Below are 19,463 nucleotides of genomic sequence, written 5' to 3'. Positions count from 1 at the left end.
ATTTATATAATTATTCTTCTAACATAGCAGAAGGGATTTTGTAATAGGCAAAGGTCCTGGAAAGAAAACTATTGCTGCTATGCAGGAGGCTTTAAGGAAATTAAAAGAAGAGGAAGAGAGATTAAAGCGCGAGGAAGAGGAAAGGATACGGCAAGAGGAATTACGGGAGCAAGCTAGGCAAGAACAATTGCGACTTGAACAAGAGCGTAAAGAAAAGAAGAAATTGAAAGAAAAACAGCGGAAAGAGAGGCTGAAAGCAGAAGGAAAGTTTTTGACTACAAAACAAAAGCAGGACAGAGCTAGAGCACAAGCGATGATTGAAGCACTTAAAGCTCAGGGTCTGGATTTGCCAGATGTAGGAGAAAAAAAGCCTAGACCAGGTATTTTGCAAATTGCATATATATGAAAAATATAACCAAAATTTATTATATAAAGTTATATTATTTATTATATAAAGTTATATTAATCATTGAATTATTTTAGGAACTCGAATCAGGCCAAACAAAATGAAACAACAAGGTAGTGTGGAGAAAAAAGAGGAAGAGAAAATTGAAACATCAGCGGCTCAAGTGCAAGTAGAAATTGTAGATGAACTGGTAAAGGAAATAAAGGAGGAGAAGAAGGAAGAAGATGATGTCAAGGATTCATGGGATGCCGACACCACTGAAGATGAACAGGAAGATGAAGGTATTACAATAATATATACACATTACAATTGTCATACAATTGTCATATAATTATGTTTGTATAGTGATTAGAATAATTACACATTATATTAATAAAATTTAGATAAATCGGACAATATTCTCAAGACATCCGAAACAGCGGCAGAAGCTGTTCAAAAAGTGTCTACTATTACTGAATCAGAAAAGAAAGAATCCTCCGAAAGTGAAATAGAAAGCGAAAGTGGGAGTGAATCTGAATCTGAAGAAGATAGTGAACAAGACAGTGAGGTGGAGGATAGAGTGCCAGATGCTGCACGTAAAAAGGAACGTGCAAGAGAACGAATTCAAAATCGTCGTATAGAAGCTGAAAAGAAGAAATCTTTAGATAATCTGAGAGCTGCCGTAGTCTGCGTTTTAGGCCATGTAGATACTGGCAAAACCAAGATTCTGGATAAACTCAGGAGAACGAATGTACAGGATGGAGAAGCTGGTGGTATAACTCAACAAATCGGTGCTACTAATGTACCGATTGAAGCTATCCAAGATTCGACAAAGCATGTAAAAGGCGTAAGTGTTTTTATTTTAGATCCAAGTCCTCAGATATTGAAGTCTTTTAAATATTTTACAACATACATTGTTTCTTCTCTTGTTTTTAGTTTGCTGACAAGAAATTTAAAATTCCTGGTCTCTTGATCATAGATACACCTGGTCACGAATCATTTAGTAACCTCAGGAGCAGAGGATCTTCTCTTTGCGATATAGCAATTTTAGTTGTAGATATTATGCATGGGTTGGAACCGCAAACTATAGAGAGTATCAATTTATTGAAAGTAAAAAAATGTCCTTTTGTTGTTGCCCTTAATAAAATTGATAGGTAATTTTTCGCATTAAGTGATCAATTTGCTATTGCAATTAAATAATATACATTTTAGAAATATATCGTCATGATTTAATCTTTTCAGGTTATACGATTGGCAAACTATGAGTCGTAAGGATGTTCAAGATATAGTGAAGAATCAAGCACCTAATACTCAGCGAGAATTCGAAAAGCGGTCAAAGGACGTAATTGTGCAGTTTGCTGAACAAGGTCTCAATGCGGCATTGTATTATGAGAATCCAGATCCTAGGAATTATGTATCTTTAGTTCCTACCAGTGCTATAACAGGTATAGAATAAGTTACATATGCTTCAAGATGAGACATAGCATTTGATGAAAATATTAGAATGACTTTTCACATTTTGTTGTATCACAATACACAGGCGAAGGCATGGGTAATCTGTTGGCATTAATAGTTGATGCCTGTCAGGGTCCTCTGGCTAAGAGATTGATGTACAGTGAAGAACTTCAGGCTACCGTATTGGAGGTCAAAGCATTGCCTGGACTCGGCACTACGATAGATTGTATTCTAGTCAATGGAATGTTAAAAGAAGGCGATACAGTCATTATCGCTGGTACGGATGGGCCTATTGTAACGCAAATTCGCTCGCTTCTTATGCCGCAACCGTTAAAAGAATTAAGAGTTAAGGTAATTTATCAAATCTGTTACATTCTGTGAGTTGAAAATAATGAAATGTTATTCATTAGTTATTTTTTTCTGTATATCTTTTATTTGTATATCTTTTTGTAATATAATATTTATTGTATCGTGTATATATATCGTTTTTCATTCCACAGAGTGCGTATATCGAACATCGCGAAGTCAAAGCAGCTCAAGGAGTGAAAATTGCCGCAAAGGATTTAGAGAAAGCCATTGCTGGTATGCAATTTACTTTCAAGATTATTAATGATTGGCTTTTTTGTTTAATTATTAATGAAACTATATTATGTATATATATATATATATATATATATATATAGTCTGTGTATATGTATGTATGCGAGATTTAATTTTCTCATAAATACATTATTCTCAAATTATAAGATAACAATTTAACAAAATAAACGAGCGCAAAACTTCGTACTATATAACTGTTGTTTTTAAAACGCTGTGTATAACGTTGTTGTTTATAAGACACGAACGCCAAAGTGCTTCATAATATATGTATAACGCACCGTTGTTTGTATTCGTAACCTTGTTGTTATTCGCGCGGCGAGACTCGAGCATGAATGTAGCGGCGTCAGTCGTTCCATCGTTCGGAACGCGATCATTCTTCAATTATATCACTTAGTGAGTATTAGTCTGTAGAATTGATCGACTTCTGCGATAAATGACACGTAATTACATCGCGGCGGAGACTAATCAAAATAATAAAAAGGTATAATATCTTTGACCATTTATTAATAATATGTATATGTATTTCGCAACATTATAGGTTAGAAATATATTGTACTTACTATATATTGATTTTCAATTATTTTCTAATGATTTATTGAATCTTTTAATTGCTCATTAACTCAATTCGTATAGTATCGCGCGATATCGAGACGCAGCTAATGTTATTTTTTCATATTTTTCAGTCATTTAACGAAACGCGGATATAGTACACATCAATTTCGAATCAAGTGACGTCGCAACGTAATTTTAATTAGTGAATAAATAAAGTTATTATTAATTTTGTGAACAATAGCATCACGAATGGCACGTTAATCTAACTGAATAATTCTCGAGTACCAAGCGGATTCTTTCTCACGTCGCAATATAATGCGTATCGCGTATAATTAATTCAGAAGTGCCATGCAAAATGTTGGCCGATTGTAATAAACAGTGTTCTCTCGAGTGAGTGCCATGAAGAAGCGGTAAAAACTAACAAAAAACAAGAGGAAATCCCTGGAAAACATTGGGCGATGGCAGAGCAACTGCAGGGTGAGCGATTTATAATTTTTATTAAATTTATTATTTTTTACTCGTAAAATTACGGATTCATTTTTATCTTCACGATAGTGGTTTAGTTTAAATTATTCCGTAATATATAATGCATATGTATGTATAATATCCTAGATTTTATCTTGAAATATTCAAAATATTTATATTAATTAACATTTTTATATAGATATGTATAAAATATTTATAAATGTTTAAAAATTGTATAATTATTTAAATCATTTATCTAAAAATTAGATTTTTGTTTATTGCATTTTTATTAAAAATTATATATACATATATATAATTAAGAGAAATTAAAAATATCTATAGTATCGTACATAACAATGCAAAACATAACATAACATGCAAAAAAGAAGACGTTGAATACATATCGAATGTTCTCTCTCAAGTTCTTTTTTTCAAAAATACGTTTATCAAGAATCATTTTCCTTCTTCACCGATTTCGACTTTTGTCCATGCATCTGACTGCCATTGTATCTCGTTCATTCGATTTGGGGAAATTCTCATATTCTCGTCTCGTTTTGACGCTGGCCGAAGCAATCGCGGCACGAATTGCGCGACAGCTCGCCTGATCCGTTGCGTTCGTTCGTTAATTGTCGCGGTGGCGAAGTTGGAAACAGCCGGCTACACGTAGTAGATAGCCGGGGCTTACCGCGCGTATCGCGTTTAATTGTGCTGCAGTTTTCCCGTGCGCTCTGTTCGCCTGCCACTATCCAGTGCAAAACATCGCACGCGTGCGTCGTGAAAGAAAAATTGCGGGACAATACACAAATTCACTGCCTTCGAAAGTCCGGAAGTTGCTCGATGGCTGTTTGAGGCTTGCAATTTCGCGTTCTGACTGCATCCATTAAAAATAATCCATTAAATATAATGCAATCATATATTTTTTTAATGTAGTACCAACTATATATACATAATTAGAAATAATAAAAATATAGTTTGTTTTTAATATTTAGAGGAAATTAATATATATTATTTGTTTGAATTATCAAGAACTATGTATTTATTTAAAATTAAACCAATACTTTTAATTATTTATGAGTTTCTACAAAATGATACATCAGCTTCACACACATCATCAAAGCAATTAATGAAATTAAGAGCCGCAGCTTTATTATAAATATTTCTGCATATTTTTAAATTTCTGTTTAACAATTTTCGAAAAGCAGCAACATACGCATGCGATAAATATGAGGCGCTTACTACGTATGTTTCGCGCTAATAGCATGTACGTATTTTTCCATCTACTATTTTTCACGCATAAAACTGGAGCGCATTGCACACATGTGACGCATAAAAAAATCGATATATATGAGCTGCGTATCAATTAAGACCAACCGTTTCCGTATCTAATTAAAAAAACGGCGTATTCTTTAAATAAATATTTCTCTACATATATAATAAAAAAACTGCACAATATTTTATATAATAACATATTAATCTAAATATGATAGAAGTTAAACTAAATATAAAATTACAATCCACTATTTAAATTTATAATCTCTGCAAAGAGAGATTAAATTTTGAGAAAAATTTATCTGTGTTTGACAACTCTGTTATTTCCAACTATATATTTTTTGGGGGCTTTACTCCTTTTATTCAAGTGCAAAATTTAAATTGGTTTCTAGTCTTTATCTCTCTTTCGTAGTCGATAAAAAATTGGAATATCAATAGTTTCTAAAAATATTAGAAAAATATGATAAAATTGGACAAAACTTTTAAAATTAGCAATATTATAGATATAACTATTGTTTATGTTATATAAAAAATATATATACGCTTAACAAAAAGAGTATCTAACAGGAGGAGCAAGTAAAAAAGTCTTTTTTTTTTATATTATCATTACATTTATTGAAACAGTATCCACGTCGATGGGTATTTTTACAATATAATATTCTATATCGCATTTTCGCGCGTTTTTAATCTTGTCTTTTTTGATTCATGCTTAAGTTTTTCTATAACATAATATATTATCGATTATGAATTATATGTACAATGCAGTCTAATTTCTTAACTATATAATGTGCAACATTCTCCGTAAGTATGCGAATCGCGGATATCGATTATCTAGTTCACAAATAGGTATACCCCTCTCGATACTTTTCTGTTTGATCATTTTTTACGCACAGGAATATTATTATTAAATTTCACAATTGAGCCACATACCTTTTCGCTACAAAAAATTACAATGGACTCTTCTAAAAAACGATCAAAATGAGAAACATCGCAAATATAAGTCTTTTTAAATTAAATTAAGCTTGATTAAATATGTATTTGAATTTTACACACAGCAATCGTTCTATGTGTGAAGATATTTTTTTATTCATAAAATTCGTCACATTTTTTAATCCATAAAAAAAATTTAATTTTTCACTTTTCACTTGATCACTTTTTATATGATTGCACTCCAAATCAGTCTCCCCGCACCGTAGTGTGATTCGCAATTTTGTTCAGAGTACATATCAATTTTGTTAATTGAATTCGTTCATTTATTTAATATATCAATATAAATTATGATACACATTATACATAAAATGATAGCACCGTGGTATTTCTCCTCCGATTTTAACTTTTTCTGAAGTTTCAGAAATGATGGACAATCTCTAACGATTGGTAGATCTTAACTTGTATTTTTTTCCGAGCTACGACGTTATAAAAAATCTATTCTAAGAAATTGCATCTTAACATGTTAATTATTATGATATATTTCTTTACTCGTGTTACATTATATTTTGTAATAAACCTACTATCTATTGATTTATCGCTATATCGTATATTACGTACACTGGATTATTTAATGATCAGATCTAGGGTCTTGCTCTCTCTCTCTCTCTCTCTCTCTCTCGTATTCTTTTCTTCTCGGAGAAGACGGTTTAGATTGCAAGAAATTATTCGAAAAAGTCATTAAAAGATGCTTAACTATTGTAGCTTAGATAATCAAGATTTAATAGCTTTAGTGAAATAAATGGAGGAACGATTAATTAAGCATTTATCTTTACTAGAATTTGATGGAAATATGCGATTAGATCGACACTAAAGTCGGAAGACCACTGTATAATTTAATATTAATGAATAAAGTTTATGATCAAATTAATGAAAAGTGAAGTTTTAACAGCGTGGAATTATGTCAATTATATACAGACTTATTTAATTTACTTGCAAAACGCAATAATCAGTAAGTCACTTTATAATTGTTTTTAAAAAGAAAAATTTTGATACTTAACAAATTATTAAATTTACTTACACGAAAAAAATGTGTATAAATAAACAGTATAAAAACATCTGAACTTTTATATTTTTTAATGCAAATAGTTGCAATATATTTTAACAATATATAATAAATTAATTCCGCGTGATAATGTAACAACATTTTGGAAAGTTTAAATGAGTTATCGTAAAGACAATTTTTTATTAATTTTGCAAAAGAACTTTTATTTCTCTTATACTTATATTTTGATCTCTCGAATTATACTTTCCAAATTCACTGCCTTCGAAAGTCCGGAAGTTGCTCGATGGCTGTTTGAGGCTTGCAATTTCGCGTTCTGACTGCATCCATTAAAAATAATCCATTAAATATAATGCAATCATATATTTTTTTAATGTAATACCAACTATATATACATAATTAGAAATAATAAAAATATAGTTTGTTTTTAATATTTAGAGGAAATTAATATATATTATTTGTTTGAATTATCAAGAACTATGTATTTATTTAAAATTAAACCAATACTTTTAATTATTTATGAGTTTCTACAAAATGATACATCAGCTTCACACACATCATCAAAGCAATTAATGAAATTAAGAGCCGCAGCTTTATTATAAATATTTCTGCATATTTTTAAATTTCTGTTTAACAATTTTCGAAAAGCAGCAACATACGCATGCGATAAATATGAGGCGCTTACTACGTATGTTTCGCGCTAATAGCATGTACGTATTTTTCCATCTACTATTTTTCACGCATAAAACTGGAGCGCATTGCACACATGTGACGCATAAAAAAATCGATATATATGAGCTGCGTATCAATTAAGACCAACCGTTTCCGTATCTAATTAAAAAAACGGCGTATTCTTTAAATAAATATTTCTCTACATATATAATAAAAAAACTGCACAATATTTTATATAATAACATATTAATCTAAATATGATAGAAGTTAAACTAAATATAAAATTACAATCCACTATTTAAATTTATAATCTCTGCAAAGAGAGATTAAATTTTGAGAAAAATTTATCTGTGTTTGACAACTCTGTTATTTCCAACTATATATTTTTTGGGGGCTTTACTCCTTTTATTCAAGTGCAAAATTTAAATTGGTTTCTAGTCTTTATCTCTCTTTCGTAGTCGATAAAAAATTTGAATATTAATAGTTTCTAAAAATATTAGAAAAATATGATAAAATTGGACAAAACTTTTAAAATTAGCAATATTATAGATATAACTATTGTTTATGTTATATAAAAAATATATATACGCTTAACAAAAAGAGTATCTAACAGGAGGAGCAAGTAAAAAAGTCTTTTTTTTTTATATTATCATTACATTTATTGAAACAGTATCCACGTCGATGGGTATTTTTACAATATAATATTCTATATCGCATTTTCGCGCGTTTTTAATCTTGTCTTTTTTTATTCATGCTTAAGTTTTTCTATAACATAATATATTATCGATTATGAATTATATGTACAATGCAGTCTAATTTCTTAACTATATAATGTGCAACATTCTCCGTAAGTATGCGAATCGCGGATATCGATTATCTAGTTCACAAATAGGTATACCCCTCTCGATACTTTTCTGTTTGATCATTTTTTACGCACAGGAATATTATTATTAAATTTCACAATTGAGCCACATACCTTTTCGCTACAAAAAATTACAATGGACTCTTCTAAAAAACGATCAAAATGAGAAACATCGCAAATATAAGTCTTTTTAAATTAAATTAAGCTTGATTAAATATGTATTTGAATTTTACACACAGCAATCGTTCTATGTGTGAAGATATTTTTTTATTCATAAAATTCGTCACATTTTTTAATCCATAAAAAAAATTTAATTTTTCACTTTTCACTTGATCACTTTTTATATGATTGCACTCCAAATCAGTCTCCCCGCACCGTAGTGTGATTCGCAATTTTGTTCAGAGTACATATCAATTTTGTTAATTGAATTCGTTCATTTATTTAATATATCAATATAAATTATGATACACATTATACATAAAATGATAGCACCGTGGTATTTCTCCTCCGATTTTAACTTTTTCTGAAGTTTCAGAAATGATGGACAATCTCTAACGATTGGTAGATCTTAACTTGTATTTTTTTCCGAGCTACGACGTTATAAAAAATCTATTCTAAGAAATTGCATCTTAACATGTTAATTATTATGATATATTTCTTTACTCGTGTTACATTATATTTTGTAATAAACCTACTATCTATTGATTTATCGCTATATCGTATATTACGTACACTGGATTATTTAATGATCAGATCTAGGGTCTTGCTCTCTCTCTCTCGTATTCTTTTCTTCTCGGAGAAGACGGTTTAGATTGCAAGAAATTATTCGAAAAAGTCATTAAAAGATGCTTAACTATTGTAGCTTAGATAATCAAGATTTAATAGCTTTAGTGAAATAAATGGAGGAACGATTAATTAAGCATTTATCTTTACTAGAATTTGATGGAAATATGCGATTAGATCGACACTAAAGTCGGAAGACCACTGTATAATTTAATATTAATGAATAAAGTTTATGATCAAATTAATGAAAAGTGAAGTTTTAACAGCGTGGAATTATGTCAATTATATACAGACTTATTTAATTTACTTGCAAAACGCAATAATCAGTAAGTCACTTTATAATTGTTTTTAAAAAGAAAAATTTTGATACTTAACAAATTATTAAATTTACTTACACGAAAAAAATGTGTATAAATAAACAGTATAAAAACATCTGAACTTTTATATTTTTTAATGCAAATAGTTGCAATATATTTTAACAATATATAATAAATTAATTCCGCGTGATAATGTAACAACATTTTGGAAAGTTTAAATGAGTTATCGTAAAGACAATTTTTTATTAATTTTGCAAAAGAACTTTTATTTCTCTTATACTTATATTTTGATCTCTCGAATTATACTTTCCGTATATCGACGTAATATTATCATGATACATAATGCGAACGCTTATATTACTGATCTATTTAAATATACGTACATATTATCTTTTCATACTCTCTTATCTATACACGAGCTCTGTGTTTTATAGGCTTTAAAAATGTAATGTCCATTATCCATGAACGATTGATGTCAATTTGATTATATTTTGATTAATCGGAGAATTTATTTTGACGCGTTTTGATTTTCAAAAAAAATTACTTTAATATTCTCAGAGCAAAAATCGAACAAATTTCTGGAAATTAAATAATATTGGAGGAGAAACATTACCTGTGTGTGGCATTTTGATTATTGAACGACAAAGCAAGATACGCATCAATCTTGCGAGTCATTTAGTATTTAAAATACCTGCTTGCAATAAACAAACAGAAACATATCGAGAATAGCCCTATCTACTACCATTACTAAGACGATCAGTTTTCATAATTCGCTCATTCTTTTATGAGATAACCGCGTATACTGTAAACATTCTTCTGATGTTAAAACAATTATATTTTGACAACAATCATATTTTATAAATCCTTTGTAATAATGTTTTATAAATTAAAAAAAAGAATTAATTTCCACATGCGATGACGTCTTTTTATGCCTTTGATTAGTTCATAATCAATTAATCGTTTACAAAATGTTGAAACTAATTCTTTTAAAATGTAACACGCGCGCATGCATTAACTCTCTTTTTAAGATAAAAACTCTTTTATAAATTATTCCTTTGCATTTTTTTTTTTCAAATAAGTTTTGAAGCAAAAATTGGGTTGTCACAAATTTTCAATAACGTTAAATATCTTATTTGGAACGCAAATTCCGTAAGAGACCTTAATTTTGTAATTGCATTAGTCAATTAAAATTTCATATTCTAAAAACAAAATATTTTCTTATATAAATTTCCAATTTTTTATATAACTATAATATTATCGCATTCAAATTTAATTCTTATCTGTTTACAATAAATGATTCTTATAGTTCTTTAAAGAAATAACATCAGTGCATCATACTTACAAATTATCACAATTGATTTATCTCAATATTTTGTCTTTTAATAATATTGTATGTTTAACAAAAGCCGAGTAAGTTGAACCTGGGCAAAAGTACATAAGCACATATAAATCAAAAAATATATAATTATAAATAATATAAAATATATACAATATATCCAGATGAAAGGTGCGACGGAAAATGATGGTTAGTCACGTGACAACTCTCGCACGTGCATTATACTGTACAACAAGGTCGCGGTAAATCCTATACGTTTATTAATTGTTTTATGTACAAGAGAGCTTTAACTATCTGATAATTATTACGCCAGTAGTTGACAATCGTTAGATTATAAACTTTAATTTATGTAATAATTATCTCATAGCCATCGAACGGATCCAGCCATCGATACTCGATTTGAAAACATTGGAAATCGCGACCGATTTTATTCCGTGACGAGCTCATTACGACTCTATTGATCGATGTGGAATATTCTACGAGGCCCTTATTAAATTAATTAAAATACAAATTCTAATTTTGCTCTCGCAACAAAATTACGAGAGATGAATAATTTCTTCATCACTAAAGAGAATTCACGCACATTCGTTGAGCCACATGTAACACATGTCGATTTAATAAAAAGCACAAGTGCGAGAGAATTCTTTTGGCGTATACGATCAACCATGACGCCATTAATATGTAATCGAGAATGGTCTTCTGGGCACACTTTTCGCATTTAACACGACGATTTCATACAAAAGAAGAGATAGTCTAAGACAGAGATTTTCGTGTTAAAAACGTACGTGTTAAAGATTGTCCGCCACTGCGCCCCTCACACAGAACTCTGGTCCGCTGCATATCGTCCGTATTGTTCTCTCGTTCGTCACTTCCAAGCACTCGACAAACGGATACGGGCAGCACGTAATAACGACGAGTGAATTAAAAGCGATCTATCGTAGTCGGCGATTTTTCCGATTTTTCCGTTTCACGATCATCGTGTCAGCCGCCGCGTTTACTTTCGATATTTTCGTGACCGTCTCGACGCGTTTGACACTTCTTTCCTTTTTTTTCTCGTTTAAGATGTGCGATTCACTACACGGCTGCTCACCTTAGCAGATTCGCGACTATGAGAGTGATGCTAGCGAGCAAAATAGTCGGGGCCACACCGCAACTACCACCATGCTGCATTGCCGCTGGATGTTCACCTATAACAGAAATGTGCAAATCGCATTTTTAATCCATCTCTGCCTTCAATTTTGTCCCGTACATTAATTATTTTGTTCAGCAATTTATATTGTCACTTGCACTTTCCTGTATTCTTTTTTTTTTATCTTGTAGATTTTTTTGTAGATATTATAGATATTGTGGGATGACGCGTTTTATTAAACGTGACATTAAAATATAATAATCAAAATATCTTAATTGACAGAGAAGACATCAATAAACGTGAATATCTTTGCGCGTACTTTTCTAATGCACCGTTATCACATTTAACTGCAACTAATAATATTGATAGCTGTTCACTATGGAAGCAGTATATATGGAAAATTGTTGAAAAGTTAAAGCAATATTCATTATCTCAATAACTAATTCTAAATAAACTACATCGCAGACTCGTTATACATTGAATATTATCTCGGCTAGCTACATAACGCAAGAGTTTAATTGCGCAGCCCTAATTAGATTCACAATGTAGGTTAATCGTTCGTATAACGCGTTAAACGCTAAGCAGGAACTTTCCAGCCTAATGACAATCTCGCAACCTAGGTCCTGTGTGAAATAACCGGAAAATCGGGAGAATGAAATGTGCAATGAAACAAATTCTTTTCTTTCAAAATTATCCAATGCATTTATACATGGTTATAAATAATATTTATATTACAATAAAGATTAATGCTTTGATTTATTAATAGTTTAAACACATTGATTATATGTATTATCTTTTCATACATATTATTGCAAAATTTTTTGATAAGATAATAATTATTACTTTTAATTATTCTTTATAAATACTCTTTGCCTAAGCAATTTCCAAATGTTTAATTTTTAATAAAAATTGAGATGTATCTTATTATATATTTTTTAGTCATATTATCATTCGCACATGTAGGTCACAACGTTTGCGATAAATTTATAAAAGCTACCAACTTTTATACGTCACTATATAAGGTTCAGAAGGGAATAACGCGTTTGACGCAAAGTTTACGCAATGTGCGTTCTAGCAGGGTGTAAAACGTGCTACGGCACGAGTTGCAAACGAAATATCGCTCTGTTCGGCAATAACTGCATCTACGGCGGGCACCGCATTTGGGGGCGAAACAGCAATTTCTCGCTCCATGACGACGGCGCGCGATATCGCCGTTGTGCACAAAACATACACATATATACACACACACACACACACACGCATTCAATGGCAATAAAGATAATCACGGGTCCGGCGGTAGAAACATAACGGTGGTCCCGCATCGTGGTAACCGGTCGCTTGCCGGTCCCGCCGGAAAGGCCGCAATTTACGAGCAAATTGAAAATCTCATTTGACGGAGTTATACGGCCGTTATACCGCCGTTTACCTAGCCCGTTATCGAAAAATGACACCGGTCCCCGACACTCGAAATGTTGACGGCGGCGTCGGTGGGGCACGGTCGACATGCGTAATTGCGTTAATGCGCAGGTAGTACGTGTTGGAACGGATAGCCCCGGGGTCGCTCCGTACGGGTTTATCGGGAAATAATTGAAATTTGCGGTCAATTTTGCAGAGTAATCAGCTGTGTTTGAAATAACGTCGATGGCCGATGCGCCGACCACTGCGACCGGGTGCGCCCCGTAAATTAATTATGCAGACGAACTGCGCCGCATTAATTTTCATCTGGCACCGGAAGCGGCCGATCCGCGGAGCGAGGCGCGTACTCAGCCGGGCGTTTCCGGATGAAAGTGGGTGCGATCGATGGTTTGAGGGAGGAAAGCGCGCCGCGGGGCGCGCGGGGGGGGGGCGGACAGAGCGAGGGCTGCGTGAAAACCGTGAAAACGTCGAAGAAAGCTTGTTAAGTTCTACAATTCGATTGCCGTGCAAACGCGCGGTGTACGTGGCGGGAGATCTAGTTGCCTAGTTGCCGAAGGGGTTTGTTGATTTTTCTAGCACTCCGACATGGGGTGCTTCGCTTCGATTCGAAAACATTAATTTAATCAAGAGTTGAGAGGAGAGGCCAGCGGTATTGTAAATTTATTACGCTGTTAGCCAGGATGCATGCTACATCAGAGTGGAATGGAGCAAAATGAAAGTTACGGAATATTGATGCAGTTTTTTTTTTTCAATATTGTCAGTTGTTTTTTTGAATGTTGTCCGAACACAAACTACGTCATATAAATAAAATGACAATATATTCACATAATAATTATAATTATTCTTATAATTATTTCATTGCAAGATATCATTTTTTCATAATTTCTTCATATTGTATTTTAAATATTCTCTATTAATTAAATATAATATTAAAATTCTGTTTGAGAGCAAAGTTTTCTTGACATATACTAAAGGATAAAATATTGTTATATATTACAACTTTGAAATATATATGATATATCTTTATTAAGAAAAAGTTAATTATAAAAGAAATTATAATTCTAATTATGACACAAATATTACTACGTAAATTTCAGCATTATTTTAAAATTATTTGATATATATTTCATAATTACATACATTTTATTTTTGTAGAAAAATCTTCTATTATTGAGATATTTTATCAAAATCTATAAATATTTATTATAGTCTATAAATCTCTCCACTTTTGGTACGCGGCAGGATGCGCGAAAGTTGTCAATTTCGAACAGCTGCAACGAGTTTCGCGAGACGCGCGTGCCAGGACAGCGAGCTCGCGATGATTGACAGCTTGGATTGGTGAACTTGCCGAACAAGATATTACATGTGTTATCGCAAGCGCGCTGTGCCGGCTGACAATAGATCAAAAGCGAGAGTATATGCGTGCGGTGCCGAGTACTTGCTGCGACTCCAATATACGAACCTGTCAAACTTTATGACGGGGGATTTCGATACTTGATGAATGAACGCACCCCGTCTCTTTCGAATGTCACATTTCAGGAGTCTGGCTTCCTGTCACCAAACTTGCGTCGCGAATATGTGAGCGCTTATTAATGTAAAATTTGTCGGTCGTGCATACACAATCTAAAAGTTGCCGGAAAATTTTGCTATTCTTGAATCTTTTTATTAAATAGATGTTTTCAAGAGAATGATACAATAACAAAACAAAAAAAACAATGCGCCGAATTTCTAAATGTCTACAAAAAGATTTGTTAAATCCAACTTTTACTCTCGCAATAATAGAACGCAGGAGGCTAAAAAGAAAAAGGAACGTAGAGATATATGTAGTCAAGTAAATGCATAAAAAAGATTTAAGTTTTGGACAACATATGTATATCCATAAATCAGAGATATAAATAACAAACATTTATATTTTAGTAGTAGAAATAATTTATTTGCTTTATAAATAAAATATAGAATGGGATTAGAGAGGTAGAGAGAAAGAGAGAAAGAAAGAGGAAGAGAGAAAGAGGGAGGAGGGAAGGAGAGAGAGTATTCTTTACATTAATTCAGTTATTATAAATAAATAGAGTTAATTAATATAATAAATAAATATGAAAAAGCTAAGTAATCATACGATAATAATGTATCAAATAATTAAGAGAGAGATAATTAAGAGAGAACTATAATACATTTCGAATATATATCTTTATATATACGGCTAAGCGATGGATAGTGACATTGATATGGATTATCAACTGTTATAATGTCCATTTATAATATTTCGCTTGCAAAATACAAAAATGGAATACACGTATATGCAAGCAAATTTATTAAATCATTGAAATATAAATTTGCAATAAAGAGGTGATTAGTAGGTTTATGTTGAGTAGAACTTTATTCTAGCCTTGATAGACAAAAACTAATGTTACAGCATTTCATGTTCTATATTTTTTAGTATTATATCTTTGAAAATCAGTTATTAATAAAATCAAAATATTGAATTCAGCGAATTGGGACAGTCAATGCGTAGTTGTATATTTAATCAAATAAACTCGTACGAAACTATATACAGGCATCACAAATATTTTCCGGATACCTCTAAACGAATATCATGCAAATCCAGTTGCAGTTAATCGAAAACAAGCGGTTAGCCGCGAGCTCTGATCGAATTGTATGATATAGCGGACATGAAAATGCGGCATTACAAGAATGCCGACATGGAAATGTTTATACGCCAATGCTTGGAAATTTTTTCGCATGCGATGACTCTTGAGTGTGCGTGTGCACGCGACGTTTATCGAAGAGCGTGCACATGACGCAGCAACTTGACTTGACTTTACTTGACTCGCTTCTCGTGCTTCTCCACCGCGTCGCAAAGAAAAAATGAAACCACGAAGAGGAGAGAAAAATTCGACCATGGAGACAATATATCGAATCACATAATGCAAGAAAAATTTTACGTACATAATTTATGTAAATAAAAAAAGAGAAAATAAAGGAAATTTAGTCTACTAAATATTAGAATAATACTGCAACAATAAAGAAGATCGCTTAATAATATCGAGCCAATATTGTCTAGATAAAATATTGCAATTTGATATTTCTATTGTTTGGATAATTCGCTTGCATAAATGAATTACATTGTAGCGTGGAGCGTGTAAATTGTCGAGAACTTGCCTCTGACTTTGTTTATCAAGCGAGAGTCTTGAATGGTTTGCAAGCGGCATATCGTGTTTCCTGAATAGAAACTAATTGATCTTAAACCAGTAAACTTCCAGTTTAAATGTTATGCAATTCGATGTACATGTAATTTAATTTGCATCATATTATCTTGCTGCTCTCTCTCTCTCTTTCTCTCTAGTTCGAAACTAGTGAAATGAATGAATAAATTTACAAAACCAGTGAATAAAAAGAAACGCACTGCACGAGATATGCCTAAGCATGAATATTAAATTCGTCATATTTGCCTCGATAAAATTCGTCATATAAATGCAACGCATTTGCATTTGTTGAAAATTTAGCAACTTATCGCATCGTGTGGGAAGCGGCTTGGTAGATAATACTCGTGATATATGGAGGTTTTCCCCAGTGTCGGGTTATCTGAATATTTTAACCGCGAATGTTCAGACGTTTCCATCGCGATATGTCATTAAGCACAGCCCTGAGTATCCGAATATCCGGATATCCTACTGCCGGGTACGTCGCGAAGCGAGGGATGATGGACTGCCGGATAAGTCCGCATCATAAAAAAATCGCTTACCATTCAGCACGTGGACCATTACGCTCGCTGGGTTCGCGTTGCTAGGGATGCAGGTGTAATTTCCGCTGTCGGTCAATCTGGCCTGTGTCACCAGTAGTCTGCTCGTCGTGCCGGTATCCGTTTTCTCCGTCTCCAGGGAAACACCGCCCCTGCGGTGAACACTGAATTATCGCAGATACTTTGACGTCGTTCTCGTCACACACATTGCTACTTTGTCATTAGTTCTCTCTGCAGAGAGAAGACGCAGCTTAGAGCGCGAAGCGTCAATAACAACAGCGTGATCGCAACATGAATGGCAAAGCGATTGCACGCAGTTGAACGTTTGTCAATGAATCTGACGAGCGCATGGTAGAAATTAAAATTTTAAAATAAATTTTAAAGAATTAAAAATTTTTATTCGCATCAGATGGCTTTCCGTATAAAACTGATGTATAATATACGTTAAAAACGTGACGAGTGCGAACACATCACGAAAGCAAAAACTGTAGTAATTTTAACGAGTGGCATTATAATCATTTTTGACAATACGAGTGACGCATCTGTCGTCATCGCTGCAGAGAGAAAAAAAATGGCAGAGAATAATTTTTATTTCATAAAGAGCATCATCTAATCCGAACAAAATTACAATCAAAGATTCTTTGCTTTTTTGACTTTTGAGATTGATGAGAAATTGAAAACGATTAAAGACGGGATACTCCAACGCTTTTAATTTGATCGACGATATCACAAAGTAGCGACCCGAAAAATCAACCTAACAATAAGCTTTCCTCTTTGTTTGTTGAGGCGAGAAAACGCGCGATACATCACCAGGATCTCGTTTGATTATGTGATAGTAGCGGTAACATCCGCGATCGAAGAAACATGTACGTATATATGCGTGTATGTGTATGTATGCGCGCATGTGTAAAGAAAGAGGAGAGTTGCGGGGGTGCAAAACTGACAACTCGAGTTTCGCGGCTTGTACCTGGGACTGTCGAAATCCACCACGGCACCTCCGTGATGCCACGAAACGCTGCTGGGAGGCGTACTTCGTACATTAACTTCACACGTGAGGCTTATCGTGCTACCCTTCTTCACGTAGACGTCTTCCGGCCCCGAGATTGTTGCCTGAGCAGCTGCAACATACGTTAGAAATCGTACGCTTAAATATTCCGCATTCGTATCCACGTATATCTGTGCTAATTGTTGGGTAGGGATTGGGAATATTGACGTGTCTTTATCAATACCAAATTCATTTGCTGGCATAATTTATAATGAAATTTTACGTAAACTATTTATCGATTTGTTTTACTATATGCTTCATATTTCTTTAGACAAATTGCTTAATACGGATGAGGTTATTAAAATGACGATAAAATTGATACTACATATTTTATATTGATAGAATCATCAAAAAATGTATTATTTGCCATATTGTTATATAAAAGATTAAACATCTTTCTATGATAATTTCTCTTTTCTTGCTCGCAGATTTATATTTTTGATACAAAATTGCAATGTTGTATGTGTATGTTTCAAAAACTTTATTATTAATTTTATTATTATCAAAGAAATTTATGATATATGCACACACATTATTATTTTATAATATAATCTAGTTCTTTCATACTTTTTTCTATACATAAATATAAATATTGAACAGGAAAATGCAAACATATAGATACATATTAATATGATTAACATACTATTTCAATATTATGGCGGAAAACAAATAATATAATTCTGCGTTGACATCAATTCGACTAGATACTAAATCATTACGTCACGTTCTCTCTCTCTCTCTCTCTCTCTCACTCACTCACTCTCTCCCCAGACGATTTTCTTCTCTATTTTATAATAACATTAAAAAAGATTTATCTTGGCCAAAAATGATTGGAAAAATGTTTCATGAAATTCTATATTAGTCTATTTTTAATTTAGTTAATTTTATAAGTAAAACGTATGTAATACTTTCACCTTTGAATATTTTTTAATACTTATGTTGTATCTAGTATTAACCTAATAACTCCATCAATGGAAAACCTGATTCCTCGACCACCTGTTGCTTGTTCCAACAACTCGTGGCCTGTTCCCACGTGTATTTCGCGCGTGTTTGCTATTTTTGCATAACTAGATTGCGCGAATCTGCGAATCATCGAGCATGTTCGTCATCCCGCTGGATCATGACACTCGTGGGATCCACGAGGCCACGTGAGAGTTCTTTTCGTGGGCCATGAAAGCCAGCCCCCTCGACACATCCGTGACCCTCGAAAATTTGAACTTTCACCACGTGAGGACGACCGTACATCGCGGTATAGAGGACTGAGAGATACGTGAGATATAAAAATAGCTGGCGGAAGCGAATCAACGACAAGGAAAGTGAAACTCTGTTCAAGCGAGCGCATAAGCAAATATCCTTTACCCGTGCTAATTGTCACGCGGATCATTAGGTGTTACTTGGCGCTTCCTCGTGTTTATCTTCAAGCCCTTTTTTTGCCGACGATAATGTCC

General features: G+C 32.8%; 2 protein-coding genes across 2 annotated transcripts in view; one reads left to right on the top strand and one right to left on the bottom strand.

The window, feature by feature from the left end:
* The first annotated feature begins 31 nt into the window (after window positions 1-31).
* LOC115235731 (eukaryotic translation initiation factor 5B-like) lies at window positions 32-2,607 on the top strand. Its single transcript, XM_029807678.1, has 8 exons — window positions 32-380; window positions 484-687; window positions 790-1,232; window positions 1,322-1,539; window positions 1,628-1,830; window positions 1,926-2,191; window positions 2,341-2,464; window positions 2,588-2,607. The coding sequence occupies exons 1-8, from the start codon at window positions 80-82 to the stop codon at window positions 2,605-2,607; spliced, it is 1,779 nt and encodes a 592-aa protein (XP_029663538.1). The 5' UTR covers window positions 32-79.
* A 5,414-nt stretch (window positions 2,608-8,021) lies between these two features.
* LOC115235730 (basement membrane-specific heparan sulfate proteoglycan core protein-like) overlaps window positions 8,022-19,463 on the bottom strand; it is a 127,253-nt gene continuing 115,811 nt past the window's right edge. The window contains exons 6-8 of the mRNA XM_029807677.1: window positions 17,938-18,088; window positions 16,974-17,122; window positions 8,022-11,873 (exon numbers count right to left, since the gene is read on the bottom strand). Of these exons, the coding sequence (XP_029663537.1) occupies window positions 11,773-11,873; window positions 16,974-17,122; window positions 17,938-18,088 (401 nt within the window). The 3' untranslated portion in view covers window positions 8,022-11,772. The remainder of the gene's footprint in view (window positions 11,874-16,973; window positions 17,123-17,937; window positions 18,089-19,463) is intronic.

Source organism: Formica exsecta, unplaced genomic scaffold (genome assembly GCF_003651465.1).
Source record: "Formica exsecta isolate Colony F162 unplaced genomic scaffold, ASM365146v1 scaffold233, whole genome shotgun sequence".
Lineage (NCBI taxonomy): Eukaryota > Metazoa > Arthropoda > Insecta > Hymenoptera > Formicidae > Formica > Formica exsecta.
This window is presented reverse-complemented; position numbering and strand designations above follow the sequence as displayed.

What these genes read in the sequence shown, in the direction of transcription:
- LOC115235731 (XM_029807678.1), top strand. Translation starts at nt 80, where the DNA reads ATGCAGGAGGCTTTAAGGAAATTAAAAGAAGAGGAAGAGAGATTAAAG. An exon ending in CGACAAAGCATGTAAAAGGC is followed by an intron (nt 1,233 to 1,321) that starts GTAAGTGTTTTT and finishes TCTTGTTTTTAG; the next exon opens with TTTGCTGACAAGAAATTTAA. An exon ending in TATTAATGATTGGCTTTTTT is followed by an intron (nt 2,465 to 2,587) that starts GTTTAATTATTA and finishes TCAAATTATAAG; the next exon opens with ATAACAATTTAACAAAATAA.